The 11,192-nt window shown below is 51.2% G+C and overlaps 1 protein-coding gene across 1 annotated transcript in view; it reads left to right on the forward strand.

Moving 5' to 3' along the window:
* OGG1 (8-oxoguanine DNA glycosylase) overlaps positions 1–6,490 on the forward strand; it is a 12,288-nt gene extending 5,798 nt beyond the window's left edge. The window contains 1 exon segment of the mRNA XM_008577480.1: positions 6,164–6,490. Coding sequence (XP_008575702.1) covers positions 6,164–6,490 — 327 coding nt within the window.
* Positions 6,491–11,192: the final 4,702 nt, after the last annotated feature.

Raw genomic sequence — 11,192 nt, forward strand, 5'->3', positions numbered from 1 at the left:
TTTTTTTTTTTTTTTTTTTTTTTTTTTTTTTTTTTTTTTTTTTCCGTGTCCCGCAACGGATCGCAACCCTCAGCGTTGCTCCCGCGCCTCGCTCAGCCAGTGAGTGGGAACCGGCCTGTATGTGGGATCCGAACCCTCGGGCGGGAGCGCCGCCACGCTTCCCAAGCGGCGCACTATCCACTGCGCCACCGGGCCGGCCCCTGAGAGCCCTTTCTAAAGGGCAAATTCCTGCTTAAAATCCTCCTAAGATTCCTTAGCACTCTCAAGGTCTAGTCGGTGCTCCACTGTGACAATCAAGGCCCTGAGTGGCCTGGCCCCTATCTGTTCTCCAGCCTGGGCTCCTGCCCCTCAATCCTCTCAGCCCTCCAGTCCAGCCAGACTTAGCACTTGCACTTCCCTGAATGGCCACACTCTTGCTTGCCCCTGGCCCTTTGTACACCCATTCCCCTGCCTCAGAATTATCCCGTGGTGCCTGGCTAATTCCTACTCAGCTGACAGGTCTGACAAATCCGTCAGGTCATCACTACCTTTATGAACCTTCCAGAGCCTGTGGGCTGGATCAGATGTTTCCTGAAGAATTATAGACTGTTCTCCCTCTAGACTTGGAGTCCAGGTACCCTTCTGAATATGGTAGGTGTCAGGGAATTTGTTGAATGAATGAATGAATGAGGTCCTTCTGTAAGCATCTCTGAGCAGTTACTGTGTGCCCGACTTAATGGTAGGTGCTGTGTGAGCTGAGCCTGGATGGGGGGTAGGGAGGATCCTGGGGAGGCTGGGACCCAGGACTAGGGACATGGCTCACCTTCCATTTGGTCTTGGCAAAGTTCTTCTTGATCTGCTCGCTCACCGACTGGTGGATATTCTTATCTAGAGCTGTATCTCCTGCAATCCTAAGATGAGGGTATGTGGAGGGTTGCCTGTGAGGGCAGAGGCAAACCTGGAGGCCCCAGGCCCCACCCCAGTCCACAGCTGTGGAGCTCTCACCATGGGTGCTGCAAGGCCTGCTCACAGGTGAACCTCTTCTCTGGATCCTTCTCCATCAAGTGCCGGATGAAATCTTTAGCTAAAACCCAAAAGCAAAGAGAAACAGCATGGCAGTGCCTGTGGATACCCCCAAGAGAGTCCCACTACCTCAGAACTGGCCTGGCATCAAAGCAAGACAAAGAGGCTAAATCTGTCCATGCACCACCTCACCCCACCTGTGCTCTTTCTCTAAACCCCCCCACCTCCACCCCAAGCTTTCCAGCTCTTTCTCTCTTAAGAGAAACTCGTTCTTAGAGGGCTGGCTGGTTAGCCCAGTTGGTTAGCATGTGGTATTATAACACCAGGGTCAAGGGTTCAGGTCCCCTTACCGGCCAGCCACCGAAAAAAACAAAAAAACTTGTTCTTAGAGAAGAATCTACTTGGTGTGTAACACTGATGTGTAAACAACTGGTCATGGCTTCACAGGTTTGCTTTTAAATAGGGGCACAAAAGGAGGGATGAAAATGTTTATGGTGGTGTTTTAGGCCTTAGGAAGTCAGTAGAGGGCAGGTATTTGCAACAATACTATGTTTGAAGACTGAATGAATGAATGCTACAAGTTTCTCAGTGGGGGCCAAGCAGAGGGAAGCACCTGGGGTGGGTGTCTGGTCTCAAAGACAGCTCTTAGTCTGGGGCTGGGGAATCTGACAGAAGGAAGGCAGTGGGGAGACCCCCAAAGCAGATGAGGAAGGCACCAGAGGAGAGGCCCAGGGAAGAAGGCAAATCCCCAAATACCAGAGTCAGAGATGTCGTCCCAGTAAGGAGAGTCAAACTCGTACTCGGCCTTCAAAATCTGTTCAAAGAGTTTGGCATCATTCTCGTCATAGAAGGGGGGGTAACCGCAGAGCCTGGGCAGGGAGAAACTCATCCTCATTTCCACTTTCAGTGCACCCACCGGCTCCAGGATGGAGCTTGGGGGCCATCCTATGGGTCAGACAGGACCCACAGGAAGGTGTTCCCCCTTTGTAAAATCTACCCCTCTCTGCCTTGCCCACTCCTGTCTAGCTACACTGGCCTTCTTTCTGTTCCTCGAACATGTCACCAGCTTGCCCTCCTCAGGGCCTTTGCACCTGCCATTCCCTCTGCCTAAACCATTCTTCCCCCACACCTTGAATGTCTGGCTCCCTTGCTTCGTTCAGGATGCCAGTCAAATGTCACCTCCACAAAGAGCCCTACCCTGACCTCCTTATCTGAAATGGCATCCATCCCCATCTCCCTACTCCTACTCGACTTTCCTTCACAACATTTTTTATCACCTGACGTTATTTTGTAGATTTATTTCCTTGTTGATTGTCTGCCTCCCCTGTTAGAAGGTCAGCTTCTTGAGGGCAGGCACTTTGTCTGGTTTGTTCCCTGCTAAATACCCAGCCCAGTGCTTGGCACAGTGCCTGAAATATAGTATCTAGTGAGTGAAGTAGTATTAACACTTAATTGGTAGATATAATTATGGATGGAAGGAAGGAAGACACAGCAGAGGGAGGAAGAGGAAAGCAGGGGAGAGGACAACTCGAGTACACCCTGCCATGGCCAAACCCCACTTACAGGATGTAGGCAATGACCCCGATGGACCAGCAATCCACGGCCTTGCTGTAGGGCTTCTGGGCCAAGACCTCAGGGGCTATGGAGGAAAGGGGACATGGTGATGACAATCTCTGTCCTGCAGCTCCCGGTTTCTCCCCCACCCACAGCCCCAGCCCAGTGCTCTCCATACCCACGTATCCTGGGGTCCCACAGGCCGTTGAGAGCACACTGCCTGGGTCCTCCATCTTGGAGAGGCCAAAGTCAGAGATCATGATTTTGGAGTCTTCATCCAAGCTGTAGTATAGCAGATTCTCTGGCTTGGAGGGCAGTAGGGAGGGAAAGGGGCAGTCAGAGATGTACAGAGGCTGACAGAACCTTCTGCCGCCCCAAGCATCCCCTGAGAAAGAATAGGTTTCCCAAAGCCACTGTGGCTTCACAGCTGCCATCTTGGCTGGAGGTGTAAGAAACTTTTTAAGGAAGTTCTTAAAAAGGCCAAAAGTTCCAGAAAGGACAAGGGCCTAGAGGGTGTGGGAGGGAATTTTCTGTAAACCTCAGGTGTGTATTGCAAAGCCTAAATAAATTTTTGAGCACTTATTGTTTGCCAGGCCCTGGATTAGTGCTCAGTTTGGTTTTTTTTTTTTTTTTTTCCTTTTTGTCTTTTTTCGTGACCAGCAACGGATTGCAACCCTCAGTGTCGCGCCCGTACCGGACCGGGACCGGCAATGGGATCGCAACCCTCGGTGTTGCTCCCGCACCTCGCTCAGCCAGTGAGCGGCCGGTCTGTATGTGGGATCCGAACCCTCAGTGGGAGCGCCGCTGCGCTTCCCAAGCAGCGCACTGTAGCAGTGCGCCACCGGGCCGGCCTCAGTTTGGTTTTTTTTGGCAGCTGGCCAGTACGGGGATCCAAACCCGTGACCTTGGTGTTACAAGGCTGCACCCTAACCAACTGAGCTAGTCAGCCAGCCCCTCAGTGCCTGCTTTCATTTCATCCTTACAATGTCCCTGCCAGGCCAATCTGAATAATCTCACTTTACAGATGAGGAAACTGATGCCTTGAGAGGCAAAGTGACTTGCCTAAGAATGCACAGTTAGGGAGTAGCAGGGCCAGAATTTGAACCCAGCTCTGTCTCATCCTAGCACTTTTCTAGACCAGAGTGAGATGTAGTACAAAATGTGAACCCCGTCGTTATCTCTGAGGAGTAGGATTTCAAGGATTTCTGACTTCTTTATGCTTTGCTGTCCCATCCCAGTTTTCTACAAAGAGTAAGTGGGACATTTCTTAACAGAAAAAGCCACAAAATGTTATTTGGATAAAGTATCAGCACAATTCATTTTTTGGGTCTCTGATTATCTAAATTAGAATTGGAGGGCCGGCCCGGTGGTGCACTGGATAGTGCGCCGCTTGGGAGGCGCGGCGGCGCTCCCGCCCGAGGGTTCGGATCCCACATGCGGACCGGTTCCCGCTCACTGGTTGAGCGAGGCGTGGGAGCAACGCCGAGGGTTGCGGTCCCGTTGCCGGTCCCTGGTCCGGTACGGGGGCAACACTGAGGGTTGCGATCCGTTGCCGGACACGGAAAAAGACAAAAAAAAAAAGAATTGGAGAAGGCTGTTTAGGGGTTACAAGGTGGATTACAAGGTACAGTGTGCAGATGGGAAGCCAGGGTTCGGAGAGGGAATGAGAGTTGCCCAAGGTCAAAGAGTGAGAGGTTTGCAAAGGCTCCATCCCTGGATGCCCAGCTCATCACCTTGAGCTCACCTTGAGATCCCGGTGTACAATGCCCAGGTCATGCAGGTACTTGACGGCATCCAGCACCTGGAAGATGAGGCGGCTGGCATCCCGTTCTGTGTAGAAGCCTTTTTCCACGATGCGGTCAAACAGCTCCCCGCCTGACACCCTGCAGCAGGTGATAGGGCAGTCTAGCCAAGGGAGTCGGGGCAGCAGGGAGACTAGCGAGGAAGGGGCAGAGGCAGGGCTACTCACAGCTGCATGATGAGGTAGAGGTGGCCCCCACTCTCATAGATGTCATCTAGGGCTACAATGTTGGGGTGTTTGATCCTGAAAGGAGAAATTAGTTCAGAGCTGAGGACAGCTCAGCCACCTCTCTACTACCTGCAGACTTGGCCAGGACAAACCATAAGTCAAGAAAGCAGAAGGGTAAACACTGGGCTCTGGCATCGGATGGACCTGGGTCCAAATCCTGCCTCTACCACCTGCTATTTGGGTGCAGGTGTTTCCACTCATAGCACTGATTGGTATATGACTCTTTTTTTTTTTTTTTTTTTAAAGATGACCGGTAAGGGGATCTCAACCCTTGGTTTGGTGTTGTCAGCACCACGCTCAGCCAGTGAGCAAACCGGCCATCCCTATATAGGATCCGAACCCGTGGCCTTGGTGTTATCAGCACCGCACTCTACCGAGTGAGCCACGGGCTGGCCTGGTATATGACTCTTAAAAGTTTTCTGCATGTATACATTTGTCAGCCTCCCCCACCAGAACATCAGCTCCAAGTCTAGAGACTTTGTCCTCCTCACCACTGCTTTTCCTGCACCTGATGTAGAGTAGGTGCTCATAATACTTGTGGACCTGAATGTAACCTCTCTGAACGTCAGTTTCTTCATCCATAAAATGAAGCCAATGACAGTAGTTTCCTCAAGGAGTTGGGTGAGGATCATGTGAGATAATGCAGGTAGGGTGCTTAGCACAGTGCCTGGCACACAATAAACCTCAATAAATGAACCAATAATGGTGATTGATCTTGATGATAAGGAAGACTCAGCTCTTCCACAAACTTGCTTTGTGACTTTGGACAAGTACCTTGCTCTCTCTGGCTTCATTCCCCCACACTCACCCCCAGATAGTAGAAATGACCATTTCTTCCCTGCCCAGGGTGGGTGGGAAGCTCAGGTGAGAGACTGGAAGTGAAGATTCTCTGTAACATTTTCAGAGAGGGCAGGAGGTTTCACATCAACATGAGAAATTCATAGAACAGTTGGTTGTTGATTTAGTTAGGGGGCAACAGGCATTTTAAAACTTGCTGGGCCGGCCTGTGGCTCACTCGGGAGAGTGCGGTGCTGATAACACCAAGGCCACGGGTTCAGATCCTATATAGGGATGTCCGGTTCGCTCACTGGCTGAGCGTGGTGCTGACAACACCAAGCCAAGGGTTGAGATCCACTTACCGGTCATTTTTAAAAAAAAAAAAAAAAAACTTGCTGAGTGGCTTAGGGGGGAGCTTGAGGTGCATCTAAAGTTAACACCAGCTGAAATATGTGAGTTCAAACCATGTTCAAGGGTTGACCTTTAGACCTGATTGAACAGATTAAACCACTGTAAATAAACACTGGCATCTCAATCACATTTGTCATGTTAGCCGTTGTGCCAGGCACTTGAGATAAAAGACCTCTAATGCTCCACACAACACTGCAAAGTAGAAATTATTATCCCATTTTGTACATGAGCGATTTGAGGCACAGATTTTAAATGATTTGTCCAAAGCAGGGGAAGGAGGATGGTGGAAGGGGCCAAAGCAGGGTCAACCTGGGACAGGGACAGACTGTGGCCCACGCACTTGTGCAGGACAGCGATCTCATTCTCCATGCTGCCCTCCTTGCCCTCCAGGGCCTTCTTGGCGATGCATTTGATGGCCACCAGCTTCTGAGTCCTCTTATCTTCTGCCAGGATTACCTCTGAGAAGGCCCCCCTGCGAGGAGAGGGGATTTGCAAGGTGAGGAACTGGAACTCCAGTTTCCCTCCAGCCTTTCCTCCATCCCCTGTGGGTTATGTGACCACCTCTGGACCAAAGTGGTGGATTGAGCCCCTCCCATCACTCATTCCCTGCTTAGCTCCACAGATGGTCACATGACCCAGGCCCAGCCAGTGAGAATAGTCCATCCCCAGCCCACAGTAATTGGTCATGTGACACAAGCCAGGTTACTGGCACTTTGAGAATGAGGCACTCTTTCTTGCTAAGCTGGTAGGATGTAAGCCTGGAGCTGATGGCAGTCATCTCTGCCACCACTTGGGGAGAGCCTGCTTGAGAATGAAGCGAACGCAAAGGAAATCAAACCTGAGAAATAGTCTCCCTGATAACATCATGGGGGTCCCTGGATTCAGCCATGCCTGAAGTCTACTACTCCTGAGCTTTTTTTTTTTTTCTTTTTTTTAAAAGATGACCAGTAAGGGGATCTTAACCCTTGACTTGGTGTTGTCAGCACCACGCTCACCCAGTGAGCTAACCGGCCATCCCTATATGGGATCCGAACCCGGGGAGTTGGTGTTATCAGCACCACACTCGCCCGAGTGAGCCACGGGCCTGCCCGAGCTTTTTGATTGTGTGCCCGGTTCCTTTTCCTGCTAAAGCCTATTTGAATAATGGCTTTTTTTTTTTTTCTTTTTTTTAAAAGATGACCAGTAAGGGGATCTTAACCCTTGACTTGGTGTTGTCAGCACCACGCTCACCCAGTGAGCTAACCGGCCATCCCTATATGGGATCCGAACCCGGGGAGTTGGTGTTATCAGCACCACACTCGCCCGAGTGAGCCACGGGCCTGCCCGAGCTTTTTGATTGTGTGCCCGGTTCCTTTTCCTGCTAAAGCCTATTTGAATAATGGCTTTTTTTTTTTTTTTTTTTTTTTTTGGCAGCTGGCCAGTAAGGGAATCAGAACCCTTGACCTTGGTGTTAGCAACACCACGCTCTAACAAACTGAGCTAACCGTCCGGCCCAATCATAGGTAATTTAATACCTTTTAGAACCTTGAAGAATCACCAACATCACCTGGAACTCTGGAAATGCAGACTCTCAGTCCCCACCCCAGATTTACTAAATCTGAACCTACATTTTAACATGATCCTCAGGTAATTTATATGCTCCCTGAAGTTTAAAAAGCAGTGCCTTAGAACTAGGTCTTAGGGGCCGGCCTGTGACTCACTCGGGAGAGTGTGGTGCTGATAACAACAAGGCCAAGGGTTTGGATCTCATCCAGCTAACTGGATGGCCAGTTAGCTCACTGGCTGAGTGTGGTGCTGACAACACCAAGTCAACGGTTAAGATCCTTACTGGTCATCTTTTTGAAAAAAAAAAAACAAACAAAAAAAACTAGGTCTTAGAAAGGAATAAACTCATTTACATTAAAGTTCACTGATTAAAAGGATTTACTAGAGTATTCTTTCCACATATATTTGCTTTCCCTGGGAGAATAAGAAGTCATAAGTTAAAGAAAAAAATATCTCTCGTGATGAAATTTCAAGCATTAGGGATAACTAGTGACTGTGGCAACCTCATCACTGGTTTCCAGCCTTGCCCCTCTCCAATTTACCCTCCATGCTGTGGCCACAGTGTCAGTGCTGAATTGCAAACCTGCCAAGAAGTCTTGACTGTCTCCCCATGTCCCATGGGATAACATTTAGCCTCCTTAGCCTGGCTTCCAAGGCACAGCATGAAATGATCCACTGTTGTCTCCAGCCTCTTCCACTCTTCCCCCAACCTCTGATTTTAAGCTGCACCAGGCTCCTTACCTCTTTCCACACATACCATGCCTCCAAAACTGATTATGCTATTCCCTCTGCCTGGATTGCCTTTCTTCCTCTCTGACAAGTGCGTACCTACCCATCCTTCAGTCCCCAGCTCCAAAGCCCGCTTCTCCAGAAAGCTCCGCCCCTCGCCCCCCTCCTGGCAGAAGCCACAGCTCTCTCTGGGCTCTGCGAAGCCCTCACTCCCACCTTTGTGAGATCTCAGCACAAACCTGTTGTCATTTTCTGTTATGTCTAGGGCCCCCTTGAGGGGCAGAGACCAGGTTTGAGTTATTTCTGAATTCCCAGAACTAAGAGCCATGCCCAGCCTCAGTTCCCAAACCTAGGCCTGAACTCCCAGCTCTTGGCAGCAAATTGGATAAAATGGCCCTTTCATTCTCCCACACTTTTTTCTCTTCAGCAGGAACAGTAGCAAGAGCAGTAGCAAGAGCAACCCCTGTCCCACCCGCTGTCAGCCAGAAGTAAAAAACTGGGACTGGCCTGGGTCATGGCAAGGCCGCCACTGGGCCTGTGCTGTAGGAAACAGGAAGCATTGATCAACTGACCAGAGGAAGCACCACCCTGGACTCCGCCTCCCCCCCCGCTATCCAGGCCCAGGAGTGAGAACCTTCCCAATTCCTCCCCCAGCTCAGAGACAGCCACCCGCTCCTGTCCTGAGACTTACGTGCCCAGAACATCTCGGAAGTCGTAAATATCCCTAATGTCCTCTGCTTGCTTCCAGCTGGGGCCTTCCACTGCCCCCGGCATGGCCCACTGCCCCCTGGCCACAGCCAGGGCTCCTGGGAAGGGGAGTGGGGGGAGGAGGCTCAGTGGGGCCCAGCCTGCTGTCTGGGAATTTACTGCAGGCTTCATTCATTCATTCAACCCATTTTATTCACTGCTTGATCCATTCATTTGACAAAATCATTCAATGAACATTCATTCATTCACTAGTAATTTACTCAGAAACATCCATTCAGCAAATTCTTATGCCTAGAGAAAAATCTTTCATATTTCTTTTCATCCATGCAGCAAAATTCTTTATTCAACAAAGTCATGCATTCATTCATTTATTGAAGCTCACTTCCCAGTTTCTCCCTCTCCAAATCCAAAACCCAGGGAAACCCTGACCTCTGGGAGGACAACAGATGAAACCCCAGAGCGGCTCATAGAAACACATGGCCATAGAGGATCCCCCTGTCCCCAGAACTAGCGATGTTCCAGCCCCACCCTGGGAATTGCTGGGGTACCTCCTCTCCCTCCTCCCCCTTCTCCCCACCCTGGCCTCTTGGAAATCAGGTTTCTGGCAGCCTGGGCTTCCAGCAATATCTCAGCCACGTTTTTAAATAGCTCCTTCTGCACTGTTACCATGGCAACAGCAGTCATAGCTGGGGCTCCCCAGGCCTTTTCCTTCTGACTCCCCATCTGGGTCCCAGCAGCCTGAGAAATGGTCCTACCCAGTTGGTCTCCTCCTGGCCCCATCTCATCCTGATCCATCCTGAACGTTCTGCTGAGGCCTCTGTCTCATCAGTAGGAGAGGGTGGGAGTTCTCTCCCTATTTATCAGTTGGGAAATGGAGAGACAGAGGTTGGAGATGGGTAGGGACTGGGTCCAGGGTTGACCAAATGGCACCCAGCTGGGGCACCAGCTAAGTTTGCTGAGGGCAAAAGCCACGGAGGAGCTGCCCTCAGCTGGTCCATCCAATATGAAGCCAGACTGGGGCCAATTCAGAGAACAGCTTCTCAACCCCATACCCACAGAGGGTAAGGCCAAGACAGCCCAGTATAGGGCCAGCTCCGTGGCTCACTCGGGAGAGTGCGTTGCTGATAGCGCTGAGGCCGTGGGTTTGGATCCTATATAGGGATGGCCGGTGCGCTTACTGGCTGAGCGTGGTGCAAACCACATCGTGCCGAGGGTTGCGATCCCCTTACCGGTCAAAAATAAAACAGCCCAGTATACTGTGTGATCGTAGGGAGGGCACTTTCCTTCTTTCTTTCCTCTGTGGGAGACTGAGGAGAAGATGCCCTAACTAGAGATTCTGATGTGAGATTCCACTCCTTGCATGGGACCTTGTTCTCAGGGAGCCCTGGCCACACATCCTAGGGGCAGAAAGTTCTAGGAAAGGAGACTTGATGTCTTAAACCCACATGGAAGCCTGGCAAATATAATTTCCACAGTTCCACATGCATTCCTGCACCAGACACCACACATCAAGACCCATCCACACCCCTGATCCCAAACACTTGGCTTCCAGATCCAGCACACCTTGTGTCCAGACACCAGGACACTTGATCACACATGAACACACAGACATCAACACACATGTCCACTCACTCCCACAGATATCCTTACACCTGACACCTGTCTATCCACGAAAACATCCCTCATCAATATCCCTCTTACACCCCAAAACACAAATCCATACACACCTGGACAAGATGACACACACATACACATACCCATATACCAGACATCCGAGATTCACTCATACCCTAAACCCTCCAGCTCCTCTACCCCACACCTTAGAAGCTCCTATACGCCAAACCAAACCCAACTCCTTACACACCTAAGGCCAAACATCCTCAGTACGTAATTGTACACCCCCCACACACACACACATACAGACTCTGCCTTACTACCCTTAGAGCCAGCAACACCTGGACATCTGTCTCCAATAAAAAACACTGATTCCCAGACATCCCCACCCATACGGATACCCTTACACACCAACGCACCGCAACCACGTTCTGATCCACATGCCTGTGCTAAGACATTAGTACACCCCAACACGGCCCCCCTACATCTATCCCTCCAAATGCCCACGCCCTTCCACATTCAGGCCCAGCTGAACGCGCGCGCGCGCGCGCACACACACACACACACACACACACACACACCCTCCCCACCTCCTCTATTACCCACTGTTTCCCACCGGCCTGCCAGACACCTGCTGGACTGGGGCAGAGGTCGGGGAGAACGGCCCCGCCCCGCCCATTCGGGGTCCAGCCCGCCCAGGCACCCCCTCCCATCCTCGGGGGAGAGTACCCAGTGGCCGGGGGCTCCCGCCTCCCCTCCTCAGCGCCCAGGGGCGCAGGCGGGCCGGCCCCCGGCTTTACCTGCGGCTGCCCCGCCGCGGGGC

This window comes from Galeopterus variegatus, unplaced genomic scaffold (genome assembly GCF_000696425.1).
Source record: "Galeopterus variegatus unplaced genomic scaffold, G_variegatus-3.0.2 Scaffold1520, whole genome shotgun sequence".
NCBI classification, from domain to species: domain Eukaryota; kingdom Metazoa; phylum Chordata; class Mammalia; order Dermoptera; family Cynocephalidae; genus Galeopterus; species Galeopterus variegatus.